The 27,591-nt window shown below is 42.3% G+C and overlaps 1 protein-coding gene across 2 annotated transcripts in view; it reads left to right on the forward strand.

The window, feature by feature from the left end:
• The first annotated feature begins 14,907 nt into the window (after nt 1-14,907).
• insr (insulin receptor) overlaps nt 14,908-27,591 on the forward strand; it is a 207,398-nt gene continuing 194,714 nt past the window's right edge. For both annotated transcript variants that reach the window (XM_033046981.1, XM_033046980.1), the window contains exon 1: nt 14,908-16,185. In XM_033046981.1, the coding sequence (XP_032902872.1) occupies nt 16,110-16,185 (76 nt within the window). In that variant the 5' untranslated portion in view covers nt 14,908-16,109. The remainder of the gene's footprint in view (nt 16,186-27,591) is intronic.

A 27,591-nucleotide genomic window follows, 5' to 3' on the forward strand; every position in this document is an offset into this window, starting at 1 on the left:
TTGTCTACTCCACTGCGAAATCTCCTCAAGGTATGCCTACTTTGAAGAAGTTCTCCTCCTCCTTCCGAAGATAGTTTTACAACCTCCTCTCTAACTGCTCCCCCTCTGTGATTCCCCCTTCACCCCCCCCCCCCCATATCAGTCTGAAGAGGGGTTTCGGCCCGAAACGTTACCTATTTCCTTCGCTCCATAGATGCTGCTGCACCCGCTGAGTTTCTCCAGCACTTTTGTCTACCTTCGATTTTCCAGCATCTGCAGTTCCTTCTTAAATAGGTTTCTATGTAAATCAGGTCGAACTTTTCACTGATCTGAAACACCAATTCTCTCTACACTTGGTGCGCTGGTTCATTCGCAAAATATCTGGTTTATGAGATCAGTTTCTATGATCAATATCTTGTCTTTCGATTTGCCATGATATGGTACTTTATTTATCATGTGTACCGACATATAGTGAAATTCATTTTAGTTTACAGTTCAGTATACATCACTATACGTAAGCACTCCGATACATATTAGATACGCATCTCAGATATGGTACAAGTGTATAACACTGAGGCAGTACCAAAGATCAGAAGTCTGAAGAAGGGTCTCGACCCGAAACGTCACCCTATTCCTTCTCTCCAGAGATGCTGCCTGTCCTGCTGAGGTACTCCACCATTTTGTGTCTATCTTCGATTTAAACCAGCATCTACAGTTCTGTCCTACATAGAGTCGCCAGTTTGTTGCCATTTTCAAGACTATTTGTCTATTTCAGCAGGTGTCACCAACAAATGGTAAGGTGTGAGGAGTCTAAGAGGCATAAGTTCATTGACCCGTGAATTAACTAAATGAGATTGGTTGAGATTTATCACAGATTAGCCCAAGCGTTTTAGGACCCGGAAACTTTGATCATTAACTCATTTTGTCACAGAGAGTCAGGGAGGTATTTTTGTCAGAGTATTCCCATTGGTTGCTGTCACCTTATTGGTGTTATAATCTGGAACACCTTGTCTGAAAATGTAGTGGAGGCAGAATTGGTAGAAACATTCATAAAGGGTTAGATCTTTGGAAAGGATAGCTTTATGTTATGAGACAAGAACAAGGTATTCCAACTTTTTTAATATCTCTTTCAAGGCAAAAAACAAAGTGCCAAATGAACTCAGTGGGTCAGGCAGCATTGGTGGAGAAAAATGACAGATGACATTTTAAGTCTAGAACCTTCTTCAGACTGAACCGGTCCCGAAATTAGTTAATTCATGGATCAATCAGCTTGCATCTCTTTACTTACACTTTATCGTTTGTTAGTAACACCTGCTGAAGTAGGCAAATTGGAAGACAAGATATTGAGCATAGAACCTGATCTTGTAAACCAGATAGTTCTTGATATAACCAGCACGCCAAGTCCATTTCCCTCCACAGATGCTGCCTGAACTTCATTCAGAAGTTTGTATTTTGCTCAGGATTCCAGCATCTGCAACTCTTTCAAAGATCTGGCATAAACATGATGGGACAAAGAGTTATCTCCTGTGATGTACGATTCACAGATTCTTGTTGTTTTACTTCTTGTAAGACACGATGGAATAGAAGTGTGTAGGATGTAACTCTGCACATTAAAACTAGACCAGCAGATAGTTGAGGTGTAGACTGCGTGCTACTGTTGAAATATTGGTGAATCGCTATCTTGTGTTAAATTTACTGGACAAATGGCTGAAGCTGGTTGACCGACATGAAGGTCATGGAAGGGGAATATCCACGTGGTTGAGGTCTTTAAGTTCAACGAGGTGCAGGAAGGAACTGCAGATGATGGTTTACGCCGAAAGTAGGCACAAGATGCTGGAGTAACTCAACGGGTCAGGCAGCATCTCTGGAGAAAAGGAATAGGTGACGTTTCGGGTCGGGACCCTTCTTCAGACATTGTGCACAGCTTCAGAACAACACTGGTGAAAGATAATCAAACTGAAACATTAAATTGTCCCTCTTCCCCAAACACTGCCTGCCTGGTCGATAATTACAGCTTCTTGGAATCTTTCTCCAGAATAATTTTGTACATTCAGTGTTTTCAATGTCCTGGTGATAATGTGTGATGTAAACATGCTTTTAAGGAAATTAAAAGTAGGCTTTTAGAACACTTTGCCACAAATTAAAATGTATGCAAATTTTACTTTGTACTTTGAATTCAATTGAAAAGAAAAACTGTTACTAAGTAGATCATGGCACAGATCTCAAAGTTAACAGGGGATGGTACAACCGAGCAAGTTCACAGACTCTGAAAGTCACGGTTAAATAAATAAGATAATGCAGTAAAAAATAATAACAGATTCTGGAACAGAAACAATGAATACTCAGCAGGTCAGGAAGCATCTGTGTAGAAAGAAACCTTTCAAGTCAATGATCTACAATAAGATCTGAAGAATTATTTGTAATCATATTTTTTGTGTTACATAGAGAGTGGAATGAGCAAAGGGAATGTTTGTATTGAAGGGGAGAGACTGAACGACAGCAGTGGTGCTGTCCACTGAGAGGCAACAAAGGTGTATTAGCTGCAGCTTGGTTTCGTTCAGACATCTAGAATGGAAGCTGGCCCTTCAGCCCACCGAGCCCCCTCCAACCAATGATCACCTACTTCTAGGTTGTCCAGTTTTCCTATCCACTGCCTACACACCTGGGGCAATTTACAGAAGCCAAAGAACCTACCCGCCCACACATCCTTGGGAGAGGGAACCCATGCTTTCATAGGGGGGGACGTGCAAACACCACCCAGACAGCGCCCAAGGTCAGGATTGAACCCAGGTCTCTGTGAGGCAGCAGCTCCACTAGCTGCTCCACTGTGCCGCCACTGATTTGACTGATGGAGATACAAGTAAGAGAGGAGCATGTCCAAAATGGATGAAGAGCATGTACAAAAAAAATCGATAAACAATGCTAGAACCGTGAGGTATGAACCACTGGAGGATCCAAATGCTGCAGATGAAACATAAAATGGGAAATGTTTGAACATTTCAGCATCTGCGGAGAGAGACAGAGAGATAACAAGGAGATAACATTGTTAATGTTTTAAGTTGATGATGTTTTGTTAGGTTATAGAGTCATACACCGTGGAAACAAGCCATTTGGGAAGTCTAATGAGAGCAGGTACAAGCAGGTTTGTGGGGAGTGTTGTAGAGCAGAGGGATCTAGGAGTGCAGGACGTGGCATCACTAGTGGATAGGGTACTCAATAAGGCTTTCAGCACATTGGTCTTCATCAGTCAGAGTTTTGAGTATAGAAGTCGGGAGGTCATGTTACAATTGTACACGACATTGGTGAGGTCACCCTGTTATAGGAATTATGTTGTTCAGCTGCAAAGGGTGCAGAGAATATTCATGAGGATATTGGTAGGACTTGGGGTCCTGAGCTACAGGGAGAGGTTAAGGAACAATTCGACAGGTACATGGATAGAAGATAGACACAAAATGGTGGAGTATCTCAGCGGGACAGGCAGCATCTCTGGAGAGAAGGAATGGGTGATGTTTCGGCTCGAGATCCTTCTTCAGTCTGAAGTCTGGGGCCAAGGAAAGAGCGTTCACGTCGCGGCCCTGTTTCAACCAATCTTTCCACCACCACGCACAAGAAGCACAAGAAGCGCAAGACAGACACCATTGTGCAGATGCCGAGAAGTGTGTTCAGCTCTGGCTGAACAACTTCTAATCTTGTGTGTGGACTCGATAAGAAGAAGAAGAAGTCTGAAGCCTGAAGAAGGGTCTCGACTTGAAATGTCACCCATTCCATCTCTCCAAATATGCTGCCTGTCCTGCTGAGTTACTCCAGCATGTTGTGTCCATCTTCGGTATAAACCAGCATCTGCAGTTCCTTTCTACACAGGTGCAATGATAGGTTAGGTTTGGAGGGATATGGGCCAAATGCAGGCAGGTAGGACTAATGCAGATGGGACAAGTTGGGCTGAAGTGACTGTTTCCACACTGTATGACTCTATGACTATGACACTAGTTAAAATGGGGCAAGCTACAGAGGCGAATCAACCTACAAACCCACACATCTTTGGGATATGGGAGAAAACAAGTGTACCTAGAAGAAACCTGTGTAGTCACAGGGAGAATGTGGAAAGTCCACACAGCCCAAGATTGAATCTGTGCTTTGAGCCAACAGCTCTACCAGCTGAGCCCCTGTGGTACTCTGTGCTGTCATTTGTGTCATGAGGTTATATTCCCTGCATCTTCCAAATAAATTGACCCCTATTTGTTGCCTTAGCATTCCTCAATTGTCTCGATCAAGTTCCTACATGGGTCTGCAGGTCGGCTCTTAGACCTGAGTGGTATATAAGGCTATCCTGATGTTGTCAGTGAATGTTCATGTGTAAACATTTCCAGCAAGGATTGCTGGATTGCAATATGGATAGAAAGCTTGCCTGATTTATGCTCATTGTAGCCGGGGGGGTTATTGTGATGGCCTTACTGCAATACTAGATAAGAATGACAAATTTGGAGTAGAGCTGGAATTAAAATTGCAATGCTCCTCATTTTTGCATATCAGTAGCCCACTCCGCAATAAGCCACTGGAACAGCCTGAAGCATAAACAAGACTAAGCATGCAACATTGCACACATGTGCACACTAGTGAATCAATGTTTAAAAGGAATATACACAACAAGTTTTTGTGAGTGGAATGAAACTTGCAGGTAATATTCTAGTGTTTTTATTTTATTTTAATTTAGTTTCATTTATTATCGTCACGTGTACTGAGGTATTGTGAAAAGCTTCTTGTTGCGTGCTATCCAGTCAAAGAAAAGACTACACGTGATTACAATCAAGCCGACCACATTGTACAGATAAGATATAAAGGGCGCAGCATTTAGTGCAAGTTAAAGTCCAATGAAGTCTGATAAAAGATAGTTCAAAGGTCTCCAATGAGGTAGATGGAAGGTCAGGACCGCACTCCAGCTGATGAGAGGACGATTCAGTGCTTGACAACAAACTGTCCCTGAACCTGGAGGTGTGCATTTTCAAATTTCTGTACCTCGTGCCTGATGGGATCGGGGAGAAGAGGGAATGACCAGGGTGAGATTTGATAATGCCAGTGGCCTTGCCGAAGCTGTGTGAAGTGTAGATGGAGTCAGTAGAAGGGAGGTTGGTTAGCCTAATGGTTTTGGCCACATCCACAATTCTCTGTAATTTCTTGCTGTCTTGGATAGTTAGTCCAAAACCATGCTATGGTGCATCCCAATAAGACGCTTTCTCCAGCGCATCTACAGAAGTTGGTGATGGTTGTTGGGGACATGCCCAACCACCGAGTGGAGTAGAGGCTTGGTGCACACCTGTTTGAGCACACATTTACTTTACTTTCACATGCTGAATGTCACCCTTCGAAAAGCTTACTTCTTATCAATTAATATATCCTTCAGTGGAAAAGTGCAAGTGTATTTTGAAAACATTTCGCCAAGTCCTGTTATAAACATGTCACATTATCGCAGGATTTTAACGAGGCATATAGAGCATAAATATGTCTCGAACAAATTTTTAATAATTCTTCTCTGTTGCCTGTTCTTAAAAGCGCTCAGAGTACTTGTTCCAGTATGGAGGAGGAACAAGGATGGCAAGGTAAGGGAACCTTGGATGTCAAGGAAGGTTGTAAATCTGGTCAAAGAGTAAAATAAAGCACGGGTTTCAAAGGATGACATCAGGCTTTGAGTTATATAACAAACGCAGGAAAGACGTCAAGCAGGGAATTAGGAGGGACAAAAAGGGGGCCATGAAATATCCTTGGTAAATAGAATTAAAGAAACAATGGCCTGTTTCCTTTATCACAGTAACATTTTTGTGAAATCTTTCATTCATTTGTTCTATATCTCTCTGCATCACTGTCTATATCTCTCATTTCCCTTTCACCTGACTAGTCTGAAGAAGGGTCTTGACCCAAAACGTCTCCCATTTCTTCTCTTCAGAGATGTTGCCTGTCCGCTGAGTTACTCCAGCATTTTATGTCTATGGATGTAAATGTAGATGAGTTAGTAAATAAGTTTTCTGACAAGACAAAATCAGTGGAGTTGCAGACAGTGAAGAAGGATGCAAAGGATACAGGTGGATGTAGATCAGATATGGGCAGAGAAATTACAGATGGAGTTTAATCCGGGCAAGTGTGAGATGTTTCAGGGGAAAGTATACAGTTAATAACAGGAAGCTTAAAATCATTAATGTATTGAGGGATCTTGTGATCCAAATCCATGGCTCCCTGAAAGTAGTAACACAAGCAGATAGAGTGGTAAAGGTGAATGGTATGCTTGGCTTCATCGGTCACGGGAGTGAGTATACGTTTTGGGAAAATAGACACAAAAAGCTGGAGTAACTCAGAGGGACAAGCAGCATCACAGGAGAGAACGAATGGGTGACGTTTCGGGTCGAGACCCTTCTTCAGACCGACCCGAAACAACACCCATTCCTTCTCTCCATAGATGCCGCCTGTCCCGCTGAGTTACTCTGACTTTTTGTGTCTATCTCTGGTTTCAACCAGCATCTGCAGTTCCTTCATACACATAAGTTTTGGGAAGTCATGTTGCAGCTTTGTAGCACTCTGATTTGGCTGCACTTGGTGTATTATCTCCAGATCTGGTCACCTCATTACAGGAAGGATGGTGAGCCTTTGGTGTGGGTGCAGAAGAGGTTTCCCAAGATGCTGCCTGGATTATAAGATATTAATTGCAAGGAGAGTTTGGACAAACATGGTTTGTTTTCTGTGGAGTGTCAGAGGCCGAAGGGAGACCTGATAGAAGTTTATAAAATTACTAGACCAAGTGCAGACCCGTTGGGTCTGTTTCCCCAACGGCGTTTTGCAGGGGGGGGGGGGGGGGGGGGGGGGCTGCGGCATCAAACTCATATTAACCAACCCCCAAACACACAGGTGGGTGGAGGGAGGGGGGATGTGAAGAGGGGAGGGAGGGGAGAGGAGGTGGAGGAAATGGGACAGATTTGGGAGGGAAAGGAGAGCGGGGTAGGGGGTGAGAGAGGGGGATGGGGAGATAGATGTGGTGGAGGGGGAGGATGGGGAGGTAGGGAAGGAGGGAGGGAGGGGGAGAGGGGTGGGGGAGAGAGGGGAAAGAGTGGAGAGGGAGGTGGAGAGGGGTAGGGGGAGTGATGGAAGAGGGACAGAGGGGTAGGAGGAAGGGGGTGGCGTAGAGAGGGAAGGGGGGTGGGGGAGAGAGGGATGGGTGGGAGAGGGGTTTCGGAGAGGGAAACATAGAACCATTGAAATTAAGTGCAGGAGTAGGCCATTCGGCCCTTCGAGCCTGCACCACCATTCAATATGATCGTGGCTGATCATCCAACTCAGTATCCTGTACCTGCCTTCTCTCCATACCCCCTGATCCCTTTAGCCACAAGGACCACATCTAACTCCCTCTTAAATACAGCCAATGAACAGGCCTCAACTACCTTCTGTGCCAGTGAATTCCAGAGATTCACCACTCTCTGTGTTAAAAATGTTTTTCTCATCTCGGTCCTAAAAGATTTACCCCTTATCCTTAAACTGTGACCCCTTGTTCTGGACTTCCCCAACATCTGGAACAATCTTCCTGCATCTAGCCTGTCCAACCCCTTAAGAATTTTGTAAGTTTCTATAAGATACCCCCTCAATCTTTTAAATTCTAGCATGTACAAGCCGAGTCTATCCAGTCTTTCGTCATATGAAAGTCCTGACATCCCAGGAATCAGTCTGGTGAACCTTCTCTGTACTCCCTCTATGGCAACGATGTATTTGAACATTGGGCATTGTGACATCACACGATGGAACGTTCACCAGGGGCTGGGGCTGGTGCTGCTTCTATGGGTGAGAAGCCAGTTTAGTTGTGAAATATTGGGGGGGGGGGGGGGGTTAGGATTTGATTAAAAACGTGCACTTAAACACGACGACCAATGGCAAACCCGTTGGGTCTGATCCCCCAACGCAGCCGTTCCCTACCCGTAGCCCCCACTGGGGGGGGGGGGTGGGGGGCGGGCGCCTCACACACACTAACCACCCCCACACACAGAGTTGGAAAAGTGCATAAAGACCGTTCCCTACCTGTAGCCCCCAGGGGAGATTTGGTCGTCGAAGTCGGGTCCCTGCCGTCTTAAAATATCGTATCTTGAAGTCGTCGAAGTCGGGTCCGTCTCGGCAACGCGTGGGGGGGGGTGGTGGGGGGGTTAGCGGTGCGGCATCACACACACGAAGCTTCGACACACACAGAGCCTTAAAAGTGTAAATGCCCGACCTCTTTTCCGTTTTTCTCTAATTTAATTAAGATGTGCAGGTGGTGTTCTTATCGAGGTTCAGGGGTGAATGACGTAAATATTTTCACACAATATGGGAACATCTCATGTTGTCTTGAAGGCTCCTCGGCCCACATCTGACTCTCTGTACTGTCACTATGGCAACGATGTCTATGAGCACTGGGCATTGTGACATCACACGATGGAACGTTCACCATTGGCTTGGGCTCCTGCATAGGCATATGTAAATGAATCCATTCCGATTGGACATATGTGAAGATTGGGCATTGTGACATCACACGATGGAACGTTCAGCAGGGGCTGGGGCTGGTGAAGGTTCTGTGGGTGTGAAGCCAGTTTAGTTTTGAAATATTGGGGGGGGGGGGGGGTTAGGATTTGATTAAAAACGTGTACTTAAACACGACGGAATGTAATGAGGAGCGGATACTTAGAAAGAAAAGTGAAATCTCTACCGAAATGGAAAAGATGTCGGCGATTCTGCGTCCAGTTTCGGAGTTGCAGGGAATCAATGGAAGAAATGTGACAGCCGGACGGAGTTCCGTTTCGGAATCTTGGGCGAGAGTTTTATATATTAACTAGACCAAGTGCAGACCCGTTGGGTCTGTTTCCCCAACGGCGTTTTGCAGGGGGGGGGGGGGGAGGGGGGGCTGCGGCATCAAACTCATATTAACCAACCCCCAAACACACAGGTGGGGGGAGGGAGGGGGGATGTGAAGAGGTGAGGGAGGGGAGAGGAGGTGGAGGAAATGGGACAGATTTGGGAGGGAAAGGAGAGCGGGCTAGGGGGTGAGAGAGGGGGATGGGGAGATAGATGTGGTGGAGGGGGAGGATGGGGAGGTAGGGAAGGAGGGAGGGAGGGGGAGAGGAGTGGGGGAGAGAGGGGAAAGAGTGGAGAGGGAGGTGGAGAGGGGTAGGGGGAGTGATGGAAGAGGGACAGAGGGGTAGGAGGAAGGGGGTGGCGTAGAGAGGGAAGGGGGGTGGGGGAGAGAGGGATGGGTGGGAGAGGGGTTTCGGAGAGGGAAACATAGAACCATTGAAATTAAGTGCAGGAGTAGGCCATTCGGCCCTTCGAGCCTGCACCACCATTCAATATGATCGTGGCTGATCATCCAACTCAGTATCCTGTACCTGCCTTCTCTCCATACCCCCTGATCCCTTTAGCCACAAGGACCACATCTAACTCCCTCTTAAATACAGCCAATGAACAGGCCTCAACTACCTTCTGTGCCAGTGAATTCCAGAGATTCACCACTCTCTGTGTTAAAAATGTTTTTCTCATCTCGGTCCTAAAAGATTTACCCCTTATCCTTAAACTGTGACCCCTTGTTCTGGACTTCCCCAACATCTGGAACAATCTTCCTGCATCTAGCCTGTCCAACCCCTTAAGAATTTTGTAAGTTTCTATAAGATACCCCCTCAATCTTTTAAATTCTAGCATGTACAAGCCGAGTCTATCCAGTCTTTCGTCATATGAAAGTCCTGACATCCCAGGAATCAGTCTGGTGAACCTTCTCTGTACTCCCTCTATGGCAACGATGTATTTGAACATTGGGCATTGTGACATCACACGATGGAACGTTCACCAGGGGCTGGGGCTGGTGCTGCTTCTATGGGTGAGAAGCCAGTTTAGTTGTGAAATATTGGGGGGGGGGGGGGGTGGGTTAGGATTTGATTAAAAACGTGCACTTAAACACGACGACCAATGGCAAACCCGTTGGGTCTGATCCCCCAACGCAGCCGTTCCCTACCCGTAGCTCCCACTGGGGGGGGGGGGGGTGGGGGGCGGGCGCCTCACACACACTAACCACCCCCACACACAGAGTTGGAAAAGTGCATAAAGACCGTTCCCTACCTGTAGCCCCCAGGGGAGATTTGGTCGTCGAAGTCGGGTCCCTGCCGTCTTAAAATATCGTATCTTGAAGTCGTCGAAGTCGGGTCCGTCTCGGCAACGCGTGGGGGGGGTGGTGGGGGGGTTAGCGGTGCGGCATCACACACACGAAGCTTCGACACACACAGAGCCTTAAAAGTGTAAATGCCCGACCTCTTTTCCGTTTTTCTCTAATTTAATTAAGATGTGCAGGTGGTGTTCTTATCGAGGTTCAGGGGTGAATGACGTAAATATTTTCACACAATATGGGAACATCTCATGTTGTCTTGAAGGCTCCTCGGCCCACATCTGACTCTCTGTACTGTCACTATGGCAACGATGTCTATGAGCACTGGGCATTGTGACATCACACGATGGAACGTTCACCATTGGCTGGGGCTCCTGCATAGGCATATGTAAATGAATCCATTCCGATTGGACATATGTGAAGATTGGGCATTGTGACATCACACGATGGAACGCTCAGCAGGGGCTGGTGCTGGTGAAGGTTCTGTGGGTGTGAAGCCAGTTTAGTTTTGAAATATTGGGGGGGGGGGGGGGTTAGGATTTGATTAAAAACGTACACTTAAACACGTCGAAATGTAATGAGGAACGGATACTTAGAAAGAAAAGAGAAATCTCTACCAAAATGGAAAAGATGTCGGCGATTCAGCGTTCCCCCTTATCCTTAAACTTTGACCCCTTGTTCTGGTCTTCCCCAACATCCGGAACAATCTTCCTGCATCTAGCCTGTCCAACCCCTTAAGAATTTTAAACGTCTCTATAAGATACCCCCTCAATCTTCTAAAATCTAGCGATTACAAGGCGAGTCTATCCAGTCTTTCTTCATATGAAAGTTCTGACATAACAGGAATCAGCCTGGTGAACCTTCTCTGTACTCCCTCTCTATGGCAACGATGTCTTTGAGCATTGGGCATTGTGACATCACACGATGGAACCTTCACCATTGGCTTGGGCTCCTGCATAGGCATATGTAAATGGATCCATTCCGATTGGACATATGTGAAGATTGGGCATTGTGACATCACACGATGGAACGTTCAGCAGGGGCTGGGGCTGGTGAAGGTTCTGTGGGTGTGAAGCCAGTTTAGTTTTGAAATATTGGGGGGGGGGGGGGTGAATGATTTGATTAAAAACGTGTACTTAAACACGACGGAATGTAATGAGGAGCGGATACTTAGAAAGAAAAGTGAAATCTCTACCGAAATGGAAAAGATGTCGCAAGCACCGATAGGGGAGACAGTTAGAACCTTTCTCCCCAATGTGGAAATGTCAAATACTGGAGGGCATAGTTTTAATTTGGGAGAGGGGTGTTTAAACAAGATAAACTGGGCAAGATTATTACCCAGAGTGGTAGGTGTCTGGAACACGCCTCCAGTGGTAGTGGGGGGTGGAATCAGATGCTATAGTGGTGTTTAAGAGGCTTTTAGATCGGCAAATAGATATGCAGGGAATGGAGGGATATGGATCAAGTACAGCCCGAAGGGATCAGCTGTATTTGTCATCATGTTTGGCACAGGCATTATCGCTGATGGGCCTGTTCTTGTGCCGAAATATTCTATGTTCTATGTTGGTAAACAACTAAGCTACTATTACGATTTTAAAAAGACATTTAGACAGATGTATGGATAGGAAGGTTTCGAGTACTATGGGTCAAATGCGACGATCCCAAAATGCTAACTGGGTTGGCATTGACAAAATGTGCTTAAGGGTCTGTTTCCAAGCTGTGCAGCTCCAGCACTTTACGACTCCATGTGATTGATGTCAAATGGATGTACTTTATTGCATAATTGGACAATTTATGAACTAAGTATATTTTTAGTGGAAACAAATTCCCTCGGACCATGTAACATTCTAGGCTTTTACAGAGGGAAACTTACGATGGTAACGTCTGGATTTGTGTGGAGCCCAGACTGGGTAGGAGCAGTTCCTTTAGTGAAGTAGCAATCAAAGTCCACGGCCACCGTTACTGTAATTAGCTTATTTTTGAGTTTAGTTTAGTTTATTGTCACGTGTACCGAGATACAGCGAAAAGCTTTTGTTGCGTGCTAACCATCCAGCGGAAAGACAATACGTGATTATAATCGAGCCATTCGCATTGTGCAAATACATGATAAAGGAAATAATGGTTAGTGCAATCTTCTTCTTGCGAATGGAGTGCACAGCCTAAAGTTGTAGAGTCAACTTGTTCTATTTGATCTATTTGTTTGTGCACGTCGGGTTGATTGCATTAGTCGAAACAGGGTGGACCACGTGAAGGCTGCGATCTCCCATCCCTTTAGTGCAATTTAAAGCCAGTAAAGTCCGATCAGAGATAGTCTAAGGGTCCCAGATGAGGTAGATAGTAGTTTAGGTCCAGGTCTAGAGTTTCAATGTCAAGAGTTGAGAGCTGTACTGGAATTCGTCAAATACGTCAGAATCTTTTGGTCAAAACTGCTAGAGGAAATCAGTGGGTCAGGCAGCATGCATTACACATTAAGCATATTCTATTCCAGATGTATTTAAATAATTTAATTAAAACTCCACAGGTGCCAAAGTGGCATTTGAACTATTTCTCTGGACTATCAATTCAATGCTACAATGTCTACACGTTCCTTGTGCTGTCAGAAGTTGGTGATCAGATACCACCGACAGTCATAAGGTCATAAGTGATGGGAGCAGGTTTGGCCCATCAAGTCTTCTCCTCCATTCAATCATGGCTGATCTATCTCTCCCCCCTAACCCCATTCTCCTGCCTTCTCCCCATAACCTCTGACACCAGTACTAATCTAGAATCTATCTATCTCCGCCTTAAAAATACCCATTGATGGCCTCCACAACCTTCTGTGGCAAAGAATTCCACAGATTCACCACCCTCCGACTTAAGAAATTCCTCCTCATCCTAAAGGAACAGTATCTGTGATCTCTCACTTTACCAACATGGAAAGCCCCATTTCTAACCTGTGCTTTTGATATTTTCATGAAGGATGGTAGCAAGATTTGATTACATACCAATATTTTCATTAAAGATTCCATTATCTTCTTCTTTATAATCCATTGAAATTCAATAGTAGGAAACAATTTTCATTTCTATAGCATCATTAACTTTGGGTAAGGTCCAAATATTCACATTATTAGACAAATGTTAGTACTGAAGATATGCGAATTGTGAAGCTAGAGAAACAAATGTAGGTGGAAGGGAAATAGGGAGGGGAGAAATAGATGCAAAGTGGGGCATGGGGAGAAGGTGCAGGGGGAAAAGAAGGGGGGATAGTACCTGGAGGAAGAATGGAAAGAGGGAGGGCTTTGTAGTTACCTAAAATTGGAGAATTCAATGTGCATACGGTTGGGTTGTAAGCTACGCAAGTGAAAAATGAAATGCTGTTCATCCAGTTTGCGTGTGGCCTCACTCTGGTAATGGAGGAGGCCCAGAACAGAAAGGCCAGTATGGGAATGGGAAGAGGTGTTAAAATGGTTGACAAACAGGAGATCTAAAGGCCTTGGCGGACTGAGCACATGTTTGGCGAAACGGTCACCGAGTCTACACTTGGTCTCGCCTACGTGCAGAAGGCCACAACAGGAACCGGGGTCGCATTAGATGAGGTTAGAGGAGGTGCACATGAACCTCTACCCTCTGGAAGAACTGGTGGGTCCCTGGATGGCGGTAAAGGAGGAGGTAAAGGGACAGGTTTTACATCTTCTGTGGTTGCAGAGGAAAGTCCCTGGTGAGGGGATGGTTTGGGTGGGAAGAGATGAGTGAACCAAGGAGTTGCAGAAGGAGCGGTCTCTGTGGAAAGCAGAAAGGGGTGGGAATAGGAAGATGTGACTGGTGCTGGGATCAGGTTGGAGGTGACAGAAATGTTGGAAGATGACGTGTTGGATGTGGAGACTGGTGGGGTGAAAGTTGAGAACTCGGTCCTTGTTGCATCTAGGGGGAGGGGAGCAAATGCAGAACTATGGACACAGAGGAGATGCAGGTAAGGGATCCATCTATGGAAGCAAGGGGGAAACCACATTTACGAAAGAATGAGAACCCGTTGGTTGTCCTAGAATGGAAAGCCTCATCTTTGGAGCAGATGTGGTGGAGATGGAGAAATTGAGAGTAGCGGATAGCATCTTTGCAAGAGGCAGGGTCGGAGGAAGTGTAGTCTGAATAACTGTTTGTAGGTTTGAAGTAGATGTCAGGTTTAATTGGCATATGTACTGTCAACAGAACAATGAAATACTTATTTGTAGTAGCATGAAGATCACAAAGTGGCAGTGACGTGCACAATTTTTAAATTGCCATCTTTTGTTAAATTTGCATGTGTCCTTAACACTATGAGATGAAAACATGGCAATGTATGATCTCTCATTTAAAACAAAGTTATGTGTGGTATGTCTGTACCCCTGCCTGACCGTCCATTACCCTTACCATTACCCATCCCCTTACCATTTGCGTAGTGGAATAGCGTGTGACAAAACACTGGCTAACATGTCTGTTAAAATGGATAAAGAAAAATGTAAACACCCTCATGAAATATTCACACCTTACTACATCAAGCATCCTTTAAATAGCAATAACTCCAGATTATTGCAATGGGATTAGAGCAGCGTTTATGTTATTTATCATTGTGCAGTCCCCAAAAATCCTGTTCTTTGCTTGCAGCCAAGTAGAGATATTTAATTATCTCTTCAGTGCAAAGTTAGTCCATGTTTTAAAAAAATAATCACAGAGTCCAGTCCGCGAAGCGGTGTAATCTTGGTTCAGGTTTTGCAGTTGTCCCGTCTCTCTTCTCTTTCCACCCCCTCTCGCTCTCTCTCTCTCCATGGGCTGGCGATGCTTGTTTACTCGGCACAGCCAGAAGAAGTTTGCGTTTGGTCTGTTGGTTCGAGGCTTTTCGATACCGCTTGGTCGTCCGTCTTTTTTTTTGGTGTTGCTCTACCTACCAGAGAAAAAATAAATTGCAATTCATTTTTGCTAAAGAAGCACACGAAAGAAAGAAAAAACAAAAAACAGAGACGTTGTTGAGAAAAACAAAATATTGGGAGAAAACAATCACTTTGGAATGTGTTGAAGCCAAAGGGAAGAAAAAAAACCTTCAAGGATTTTATGGCATTGTTGATCAATTTTGCGCCTGGTGTTCTGATAATTTATTAAATATTTTGATTTATTTTTTTCCTTTCGTGAAATGGGGACGTGCTGATTTTCTTCTTGCGGGGAGCCTGCAATATTAACAACAACAAAAAGAACGCAGGAAGCCAAAGGAAAATCAAGTTTGGATCATCTTGGAAAGGATTTTGTGGCTGATTGATTTTCTCAACAGATTGGATTTTTCCCCCCTTCCTCTTCTCAGGACCTGGTAAATGTGACAGGGTTTAAACAAAAAAACCCATCCCAAACAATTGCATCTTGTTGCAATGATATCATCCGGTGAAAAGGAAATTACAACTAAAAACAGTGGAGTTTGAGGATGAAATAAAAGCAAAGGAAATGAGGGGTTTCTTGAACAGGGCAGTGAAGCCACAACCTTTGCAACTCAAATGTGATTTCCAGAGAAGATCTTGTCTTTGAAGGGGGAACAAAAGATTGGAGAAAGCTTCTTCAGCTGTGGTGGAAGAAATAATCCTGCAAATAAATTAAGAGGAGAAAAAGCTGTAAAATCTGTAACAAACTCCCAAAAAAGACTGGAGAATAAGGGCCGATTAATCTTATTTTCCTTCTCTCTCATGGACAAAGTGAAGGATTTGATCCAGTCTAACTGTCTTGTGGAAAGAAAACTCAAGATTTTTATCTGTGTTGGGGACAGTTGTACTTTTTATTTGCGAGATTTAAAAACAAATTATATTTTTCCTCCTTCTCCTCTTTCCACCCCTAAGTAACCTCGAAAAAAATCCAAAAAAACTCAACTTTTATTGCAGGTTGTCCTTCAACCCTGCGTTTTGTTTTGGTTTTTATTCTGTTCCATACAAGGGTTGTTTGTGTGTGGGAGTTAATTTTGAAATAGGAAGATTTCAGACCCAGAATGGGAATAAAGACTTTGATATTGACCTCGGTGACTCTCTTCATTCTGGCCAACACTGGCCCAACAGAAGCAAAAAGTAAGTATTAGCTTAAAAACACAATTTTAAAAATATATTTTTAAAGGATTTGCACTTCGCATTCAGGAGGATTTAACGCTATTTTTTAATATGGTGCGTTTCATTTATTTACTGTTTACATGTGTGGAAACGTTTCTTACCTTGTTTAAAAAAAAATTGCAACTTGAGGCCTGATATGCACCCGAAAGCCTTTGACTCGAGTAGAAGGGTAAAGGCGGCAGCTCGCCCTTCTTGGGCGAACCTAAAACCGAGAGCCGAGGATTTGGCAACGCTTGGGCCCAGGGTCTTGCAAGCGTCGTCAAAGTAATACACCTAACCTTTACTTTTACACTCTGAAGATGCACATAGATGAGATTGGTATTGTTCCGTTTTTTTAACTAAATATTTAAATTATTACAAATAAAAAGAACGGGGCAAATGCAAGTTGTTTAGAGAAATCTTACAAATTCAATTTTAATTGTTTGGGATTAGTTGCAAAAGGAAATTGATTTGCTATTGGAACAATAATTTTCTAACATTGGGAAATAAAATAACTGTAAAGTTCCTTGTTTTCTCCTTATTGCACAATTGTGTAAATACGTTAGTTGTAAAGAAATCTACACATTTTAAGATGTTTACTTCCAAATGCATTTTATGTTTTTATTGTAGAATGGTGGTACTCTGAACTAATCGGTTGAATTTGGATGGGTTGAGCATAAGAGCATGACTGTGTTCACCTTTCCCCCACCTAATTTCCAGTGAAGATCTAGAAAAATAATATCAAGATTAGACTAGCTATAGAAGTCTGATCAAAACATAGGAAAGACACAGAGTGCTGGAATAACTCAGCGGGTCAGGCAGCATCTCTGGAGAACGTGGATAGGTGACGTCTCGAGTCGAGACCCTTCTTCAGACAAAACCTTGCAGCAAGAGAGGGCAAAAATTGATAAGAGACACAAAACACTCAAAACATTGTAATCCACTGAAATACCCTGGGATTCCATATGTCGTCAAAGGGGATTTTCTTTTTCACGTTACTGTCATACAGCTTCTCATGAAGGCGGGAATACCTACACCTGCAATCGCTTGTTAAAGAAAAAGAAAGGTTCTGGCCCAAAACGTTGCCAATTCATGTCCTCCAGAGACGCTGTCTGACCTGCTGAGTTACTCCAGCACTGCCTTTTTTTGTAAACCAGCATCTGCAGTCCCTTTTGTCTCTATCTTCTATTGCTCTTTGGTTTTCATATTGTATAATATGTTATGATTTCTCTTAGCAGTAGTAGTGCTTGCTTTAAAACAGTTTTCAAGGGAAAGATGTATGGTATTGGTTTATTATTGTCACGTACACCAAGATACAGTAAAAAAACTTTGTTTTGAATGCTATTCATGCAAATCGTACCATATGTGAGTACATCGGGTGGTGCAAAAGAGAAAATAAACAGTGTGGAATTTAGTGTTTCAGTTACCAAGAAATTAAAATAAAGTGCAAGGGCCACAATGAGGGAGATTGGAAGATCGGGTATTTATCCTTGGCATAGGAGAGGTCAATTTGAGAGTCTGATAACAACGGGAAGAATATGCTCTTGGATCTGGCGGTATGTTCTTTCAACTTTTTGTTTCTTCTGCCCAATGGGAAGGGCCCAGTCGCTTTCAATGGATTCACTGTCAAGAAGGACGACCTGATGTCTGTCCATGCGGCACAGTGGTAGTGTTGCTGCCTTGCAGCGTCAGAGACCCGGGTTCGATCCTCACTATGGCTGCTGTCTATCTGGAGTCTGTGCATTCTCTCTGACCTGCATGAATTTTCTATGGGTCCTCCGGTTTCCTCCCACACTCCAACGATGTACAGGTTTGTAGGTTAATTAGCTTGGTACAACTGTAAATTGTCCCCAGTGTGTAGGATAGTGCTAATGTAAGGAGATCGTTGGTCGACATGATGGGCCGAAAGGCCTATTTCTGCACTGTATCTCTAAACTAAACTAGTCTCAATATGGAGTCATGGAGGAGCTCCTCTGTTTCCTCTGGCCAGCACTGTACAATTTTCTGTACTGGATCCTTGTGCTTCAGTTTCTGCTTGTAAGCAGAGAGTAGGGGCACAGCCTGATGGTCAGAATTTCCAAAATGCCTTCAGGGAATTGATTGGGAGGCTCCTTGGTTGTGTAGCAGTGGTTGAGACTTTTGGGTCATTGGTGGGACAGGATATGTGTTAATAGTATTTTGCTATTGAGGTGGGCATGGGTTAAGTCACTGGCAAAGATGATTAGGACCTCGGGCTACTTCAGTTCAAGGCTGCTAGTAGCTGGGTATAGTACATGCAGTGCAAGGTTCATGTCTACATGGGGTGGGATGCAAGCTACAGTTAGGATAGTAAATTGCCACAATAAGAATGAAACTTCACCATTGGATATTCCAGGTCCAGGGACTAGGTAGGAACTTACAGAACCGCAATGACTGATCACCATGAGGTATTGATTAGGAAGCGGACCTCTCCAACTCTTACTTGTATTTGGTGTGATCTACCCGATTTCTCTGCCTTTAATTTGCCTTAGTGCGCTATAGTGTGTGCCTAATGTTTACTTTTTACATGTGAGTTTTATTCTGGTGGATGAACATCACCTACGAATTTATGACGTTTGTACGAACTGTGTTCCGCATGAATATGTTTGCCATTGAGTCATTGAGTAACGCCTCATTGGTAATGTAAATCTTATTCATAAACAAGACGAAGAACAATTTCGCTATACACTTTTGATAACAAAGCCACACCCTGCTGGAGACTTTGTGAATGATACGTTCAGTTGTAACAGGACTTTCCAGATTCTTGATCCGTCTTGTAAATCTTCCTAAATTATATTTTAGAAAAATTGTTCAGGAAAACTCAACCTGGGTTCTCTGGAAAAGTAAAAATTGGTCTGTGGATGTGAATGTTACCGTGAGCATAATTGGGAAGGCAGGGAATTAGCAAGGCTTATTAATCTGTTGGGGAAAACTAGAGCAGGAATCTCTTGCCTACAAATGACATTGAAATTAATACTCCATTTCATTCACTTCGGGGAAAAGTGTGAAATTTACTCAATTAATAGTCACTTTCACAAATGAGCCGTTAATCTAACTTGGTTGCAGTAAAGTGCTGATAGTGGAAGGAAGTAATTGAAGACAGAAGGAACTGCAGATGCAGGAATATTGAGCAAAACATAAAGTATAGGAAGAAATCAACAGGTCAGGCAGCATCTGTGGAGGGAATGGACAGGCAACGTTTCAGGTGGAACCCTTCATACTGATGGAGGAGGTACTGTTAATTGATGAAAAAACGATTGAATGTATTTTGTTGTTCCAACCACTAACTAGTGACAAGTTCACTTTGAAAATAACACGTGTAGACTTTGGGAAGTAATTGGACTAGTTTTTACTCTGATTTCTGAACTATTGTTAATATGCACGCTGACCTAAGTTTGACCTTGGACAGAAAACCTGACGGCTCGGATATTACAACACTGATCATCACCCTTAAGGAACTTAGAAGAGGGAAATTGAAAGTGAGCTAAAATAAAGTTTGAGGAAGCCAGATTGTTTGCTGAAAGTTAAGACTCTTGTCAAGCTTCAAGGAGACATTGCATACAAAAGAGATTGTTGTTACACAATTCTCATGTAAAATGTCTGACAGAACATGTTACATGATATTGTAATTTGTGGTAAACAGCAATGAGTGAACAGTGATTCAGTTTCTCTTTTATGTGAGTAAAGGAGGAACGTTGGTCAGGCAATTGGTTTCTTCGTGTGGCACTAACTTAATGGTCTGACTGAGCCATAGCTTAATATTTCATCAATTGACGGTACCTCCTTCATCAATGTCAAACTTGGATTTGTGCTTAAATCCCCAGGGTATGACCTGAATTTCTTACTAGCCCCCCACACCCAATATTGTGCCGTTCAATCATTCGTATATAGCATTCTATCACCACACAACATTTAATTCGGGGAGCTCCGTGGTAAGCAATTGTGATGGATTTTAATTCCAATCTTGGAAGCTTCAAGGCAGTTTAAAGTGTCACCTTTCTGCGCGCGAGTCAGCAGTTTGTGATTTCATTCTGGACTACGAGATTTAACAATGTAATTTAGGCTGACAGTGCTGGAGAGTTGTATTGTCAGAAGTAATGCCCCCTTGGACTAGTACTTGAATTGCACAGCATACAAATCAAGGAAACTTCACAGTTGTGCAACCCACTTTGTGTCGATCTTTACCCTTCAAAGCAGAAGATGTCCTCTACCAGCATGGGGATAGGTACAGACTGATTAGGGATAGTCAGCGTGGATTTGTGGGTGGGAAATTGTGTCTCGCAAATCTAACTGAGTTTTTTTTAAAGAGATCATCGAGGATTGATGGGGGCAGGGCAGTGGATGTTGTGTATATTGACTTTAGCAAGGCCTCTGACAAGGTCCCACACAGCAGGTTTGTCGGGAAGGTTAGATTTGCCTGGAATCCAAGGTGAGCTAGCTAAGTGGATTAAAATTGGTTTGGTGGAGGGAGTTGGAGGGTTATTTTCCTGATTGGAGACCTGTGATCAGTGGAATGCTGCAGGGCCCACTGCTATTTGTTAAATGCATTAATCATTTGGATGACCATGTAGTTAATATTGTTAGTAAATTTGCAGCTGCCCCCAAAAGTGATGGGGAAGTGAAAGTGTGCTGGACATCTAAGTGTGCAACAAGAGGTAGACCAGTTGGGGCAGTGGGCCAAGGAGTGGCAAATGGAATTTAACTCTGACAAGTGAGACATGTTGCACTTTGGTATGTAATACCAGGGCTGGATTGTACAGTCAATGGTAGAGCCCTGGAGTGTTGCAGAACACAGAGATCTGGGAGTACAGGGGCATGGTTCCCTGAAAGTGGTGAGTCAGTGGACGCTATGGTGAAGAAAGATCCCGTAACACCTTCGAAGAAAAACTTTGCTGGTGCCTTGTTCTATTCCTTCATCTAATATCATGGTAAAATGAATTGATTCCTCGTGATTTGAGTTTATGCGATCTTATTGAGCTTGCGTTTTTTTTTCTCCTTTGTACTTGATATTAGTTCTCTTTTCATCTCCTGTTGATGGTTTGACTATTTCCAAGTATTGATTTTCTTTGCAGGCATTGTGGTGTTCTCTTTCCAACAGAGGGCAGAATAATTGGAGTTCATGATTTGTGTGCAAGGGGCTCTCAATACCCCACTTGTCATCCATCTATTACTTCCACTGTCTTTCGGGGTCCTAGGGCACACAGTTGTGGAATACAACAGCAGATGATCTTTGAAAAAATATTTTGTAGGTTAAAAGTCCAGTTTGGGAAGCAACTTCTCTCCATAATCTTTGTTGCTCTCATCATTTTTTTTTAATCAAGCTTTTTGTGCCAAGATTTATGAATTTGTATGTCAATATTTTCCATGTAATTTTCCTTCATCAGTTGTCACCTCGTACATTGCAGGATCTGACCCACACCTCTTTGGAGTATCGAGGGATATAAATAAACCCTGTTAAATAAATGAAAGTCCTTGTCCACTATGTCTGCAGGTTCGTGGAATTCTAAAGAAAAAGCATATTCATCAGGTTTATGAATAAAAATATTTTATTTGTTCTTGGGCGTAGACAGCGGTAGTTCTGAGAAGCTTCTGGTCCTTCTGGTGATGAGCTCCTGCAGTCATAGTGCTTAAGACCACAGGAATCTGATCCAGTGACCATGAAGGAATGGTAGTGTGTCCAAGTTAGCATGATGTACAATATGGAGATGGTGGTGATGTTGTGACTGTTACACTTATCCGTGGTGTATGATTACCCTTTTCTTTCATGAAGTTAGTAATATCAAAATGTGTTTTGTGCAAAGCATTTTGAACGCAATAGTATGATGCAGAAATGCTTTCCATAGTTTATAATTAAATTCTGAGCACAAGACTTTGTACATGAGAGATGTTACAAATGCCTAAGACCTATCTCAGAAAATCAAGAGAGTAGTAGCAGGACTTGAACGGCTTTGGGTGAGTAATACATTAATGCCATAGCAGCCAGCGATGCTGTCAATGGAGGAATGCAAAGGAGGCCAAAATGGGTAGTGCACAAACTACATATTGGTATGCTGCTGAATTCTTTAGCAAAGCGAAGGCTCATTTATCTATCTGTAAACAGATTGGTGAAGGAGAAATGGATGTATTCTTTGAATTCCAAATGGGCTGTGCATTTTAAAAAAGTTTAGTGTTTCATTTTTAATCTCTGTGAACTGCTGATTTGTCAGATTTGTATCTAAAATTCTGTCAACTTTTGATGGAATAATAATTAGAGTGTTTTCTTCCTAATTGGAATGCAGTACGGGGAAATGGTTTAAATATTAGTCTTGGAATGAGAAATGTGCTAGGACATGAACAAATTTATCATCTGCTGAAGTTCCTCGTTGCCTTGAATAAAATGTATACTTTCTGGGCTTAAGACTAGTGCATTTAGAAATGAGATTGTTTCAAAACATCTGCCCGTGTTATTCAGAGATTGGAAGCTCGACGCTGATATTTAGCCATTTAAAATCTCAATGTGTTATTGCAATGATTTCCTGTTTTGAAATTGCACCATCTCTTTGAATTCCTTATATAAACTATTAACCGTTGTTGGGTACTTCCATATTACTGAGTGGGAATTGTCTGATTTCTTTTCTCCCCTTTTATCTCTTTACTCTTTCTTGTTCTGATCAAATCCATTGCTTCCTCTATTCTTTCCCCTGTATCCTGCTATTTCCTGAAACCAAAATTCATTGTCCCACATTCTATTCAAGTTTAATATTTTCCAGCATCTAAAACTAATGAACTTTTCATCACAGCAAAGCTAGCAACCATTTGCCCTATTATTGTCTGCGTTGGATCTAAAAGATCAATCCAGCCAATTCCTGTCTTCTGCTCTTACCGTGCATCTCACCAAGTGTATCTCTTCAAGTATTTATCCAATTTCCTTTTCTAAGTTACAGTTGGATTTAAGCAGTGTATAACAGATCCTAATCTGTCTTCGAATAAAACATGTTCTTATTGCTTATTTCACTCACTTACGAATCTCCTTACAGCTGTCCTGTTGGTGGTTATCAACATTTCTCATTAAATATTAATATATGCAAACTTTTTGTGATTTTCTTTATTTAAACACCTTTAGCAATTTGCTAATTCTTTCTCTGCCTGTTTTTGCTCTAAATTCATTCTTTTAAAGCTTAAGCTTGGGATGGATATCTCTGACTTTGTAATTTATGTTTAGTTTATTCATCCTAAGTCAGCAGACCCTGATACTTTGAGTCCGTTCACCTTCTAATAATTTACATGTTAGCCATTACGTTGACATGCAGTGTGGTGACAAATTGTCAACAAGATCATACCATGGTCGTTTCACCTATTCCACTGGTTTGATTATTTTTGACCAGTTTCCCACATATATTTCCCATATATATAGAAGCAAAGCAAGAATTTCATTGTCCTATCAGGGACACATGACAATAAACTCACTTGAACTTGAACTATATATATATATATATATATATATATGTTTGACTTCCAGCACTGCTTTCCCAATTTCTCTGACCCTTCCACTCTCTTAACTAACTGCCTGTACAGCATCTGCTCTTGGGACCAAAGAAATGTCTAGACTTTAGGCATTGGGGAGGCTAAAACTCTGCTTGTGATATTTGAACTAAAATACTTGTGTATATATATATTACTAATTTAATATCTAATTACTGGATTTTATCCTACATTGAATAAGATTCTAGTGTAACCTTGTCATCCTATTCTACCACTTAGGATATATATCCATCTCCTAAAGGTCCTGTCCCACGATGCGAGTTTATCCAAGAGCTCTCCCGAGTTTAAAAAAAAAATCAAACTCTTGGAACTTCATCATGAGTATTTTTTTACTCTTGGAAATTTTCCACACTGTTGAAAAAACTTCACGAGTTTCCACGGTTCCCGAGAACCTGCCATTAGCATTATGAGACATCCACGAGCTCCGACGTACCCGCTACGTACATTCTACGTACTAACTTATCACAAATTTTTTTTTAAACTCGGGAGAGCTCTTGGGTAAACTCGCATCGTGGGACAGAGCCTTTAGGTTCTTCACAGTGAAGATCATCTGCTTCCAGTAATTTAATGTAGACACAAAATGCTGGGTAACTCAGCGGAACAGGCAGCATCTGTGGAGAGAAGGAACGGGTGACGTTTCGGGTCGAGACCCCTCTTCAGCTTCCCCCCCCCCTCGTGTCTCCTCTCTCCAATAATTTAATGTAGGTTCATCGTTTCCTCAGCCCAATTGTTTAACATCCCTTTCATTCTGGTTTGACAATTCTGCCACTGACCTACATCCTCCAAACACTTATTTCATCTTGACTTCTGATACCTCAGAGGGAGAAGAGGAGGGAAGAGACAGTAACCCTAAGATTTTTGCCTCCACCACAGTGAGGAGGTGCTTGAAGGATACACTGTGGTGGTGTTAATTTGTGTTTATTGTTGTTTATTATTGTATGATTGTATGTATGACTGCAGGCACGAAATTTCGTTCAGACCGTAAGGTCTGAATGACAATAAAGGTATTCAATTCAATTCAAATTCAATGTGTACCAAGTACCATTCATCCCTATATTTGCTAACACAAGTCGACTTCCAACTCAAAAAAAAAAAATTTAAAGTAAAATTAAAAAATTAAAAATTAAATGATATATCTCATCCAATAATGTTAGTGCTCTACCACCTCCTCCAGTCCTATAATCCCACCCTTCATTCCATTCCTGAATGCTACCTCTGCCCTTCCATTCATCAGTGGACTCTGAGGTACAGAATTCCTTTTCTGACTCGTGTTGAAACACTCCCAAAAGTCGCCCCCTCTTCGTGTGACATTTTGGTGCCTTGAGTACCTCTTTCCACTTCTTGATTTACTGTCTTTATACTATTTAAGTTAAAAATGAATGGAACCATCTTCATCCTTCTCCATTGTAACATCGCTGGGTCAGTAAATGTTTGTGAAGGGTGTTATTCGTAGTGAAGGTAGTCGGTAGGTAAACACTGTTGTTTGTGAGCAAACCCGAGCTTTAAACATAATTCAGCTTTGTGCTTCTCTGTAAGAGCTATCCTTCAGACATGACACTTCAGTGATTTAGGTTGATTTTAATGATCCCGAGGATTTATTTTTTGAAGGTCTGGTTGTTCTCTTGTCCAGATTAAATATCTTTCCATCATCACCAGTAGTGACAACTTCAGGTTACGTTTATGAGTTGCTGTTAACATCATAAAATGTCACAAAGTTCTTTAAGACCATATTCTCTCAAGCAAAGCCACATAAAGCAAGATGTTTTACAAACCTGGTCAAAGCAATTGTTTCTAAGAAGTATCTTAAGGAGATGGAAGAGTTAGGGAGGGAATTTTACAGTTTATAATATCTAATGGCATAATCACCATTGGTTGAACAAAGAATATTAAGAATATGCAAAGATCAGAATTGGAGGAGTGCAGAGATTTTGGCTGGCATTGTGGCTGGAATATAGATTGACTGTGGATAACAAGTAACTGCAGATACCATTTTACAAAAAAAGGCACACAGTGCTGGAGTAACTCAGCGGGTCAGGCAGCATCTCTGGAGAACATGTTGGTGACCTTTTAGGTTGGGATCCTTCTTCAGACTCATTAGGTTAACTGGCCACTACGATCATTGTTTCTAGAAACTTGCTGTGTGCAAAATTTTATTTCTTGCATAACAATGGTGATCACGTTCAAAAGCAATTTATATCAATATAGCACGGTGAAATATTTTACTAAGTCCAGCAATTTGTTTTGTAAGTTGAAAAAAAAAGCAAACTACTAGAGGAACTCAGCAGATCAGGCAGCATCTGTGGAGGGAAAGGACAAATGATGTCCAGCACTTGGTTCTTTGCATCTGCTGCCCTGTTTCTCCAATAGTTGTTCTTCCTTCTGGGTATTTTGGAGATTCATAACATGACAAATATTTAAACGTGCTTAAAAGGTTTGCTGGAAATGCACATACGAAGTCTGATAGAATTGGTGTTTATTCTAGGGTGGCTTTGCATACTATTCGGAGAGATCCAGTATCCTGTGGAGCATACCTTAAAATAAATTGTATACAAAGTAACTGCAGATCCTGGTTGGCACCTAAGATAGACATAAAATGCTGGAGTAACTCAGCGGGTCAGGCAGGATCCCTGGAGGAATAGGTGATGTTTTTGGTCGTTGATTGGATAAAATAAATTGGTTTATTTGGATGCGACAAAACAAATCTTTTGTTTGTTGGGGGAATTAATAAAGCAAAAAGCCTTCATTATCGCTTCATTCAAACCTCAAGACACCCCAAAGCCTTTTGTTAATGGCCAAACATCTCCAGTTCAATCAAAGTGTCAAATTAATTGTTTCATCCAGTCAGTAACATGACATTTAACCAACAGCTAATAAAGTGTGTGGTGTGGGAAAGAAAGCAACCAATGTGCAGCTAGCAGGATTCACACAAGAAAAAAATATGATAACAATAAGGTGATTTGTTTTTATTGATGTTGGTTACAGGATAAATATTGTCCAGAATGGCAGGGATAACAAATCTGCTTATTTTCGGAAGTGCCATTGGATCTTTTATCCTCACTCCTGGGAATATTTGGGGCTATATTTGTAACCTCATCTGAAAGAACACACCTTTGAATATGTTACAGAGGAGATTCAGTCTTGTTTTATATGTTTGTGAACCTGGTTAAATCCATTACTCTGCCAGAACACCAAAACCAACCAATGCTGTTTTGAACATCTTTTGCAGCTTTAGTTTCTATTTGTGAAGGCATCTAAACAATTAAAAGGAAAAAAATAAAACTGAGAAATGAAATTAAATGAGAAGTGTGAAACTCACAGCATTGATGAGTGATAAGTATTCAGTCTATGTACGGTTCAATTTTAAGACAACGTTTTTGCAACTCAGCTGGTTAAGGTTCCATCAGCCTTGCCTGTGGTAATCCAGCCCATTTTTGCTTGTGTCATGTGAATTTTTCAATCAGCCATTGGTACCTTTGGCTTTTAGGGAGGATCAGAAAAACCAAACAATTAAAAAATTTGAAGAAATATTTTTGCAACTTGCCTACTGGTTACAGTACCCGAGCAAGAAATTTCAGTTATATTGGACAGTCCTGGATGTACAAAACATGAAATTTAGGTTATATGAATACACATATGGATAGTAAGTTGCAGAAAGAAAATGTAATTGCACTGTGTTTGCTTGTGCTGCATTTATTGGGATATGTGCATGTACCCTGTACTTGTATTGTCTGTTTGTGAGTACATGTAGAGAGCCCTGTTGTAACTGTTTAAGGGGTTTTATGATATTGTTACGAGCATTGTGGGAATGCAATTGCATTTTTGACTCGTACATCTTACTGCAAAAACAAT

The sequence above is a fragment of the Amblyraja radiata genome, chromosome 29 (assembly GCF_010909765.2).
Source record: "Amblyraja radiata isolate CabotCenter1 chromosome 29, sAmbRad1.1.pri, whole genome shotgun sequence".
Classification (NCBI taxonomy): Eukaryota; Metazoa; Chordata; class Chondrichthyes; order Rajiformes; family Rajidae; genus Amblyraja; species Amblyraja radiata.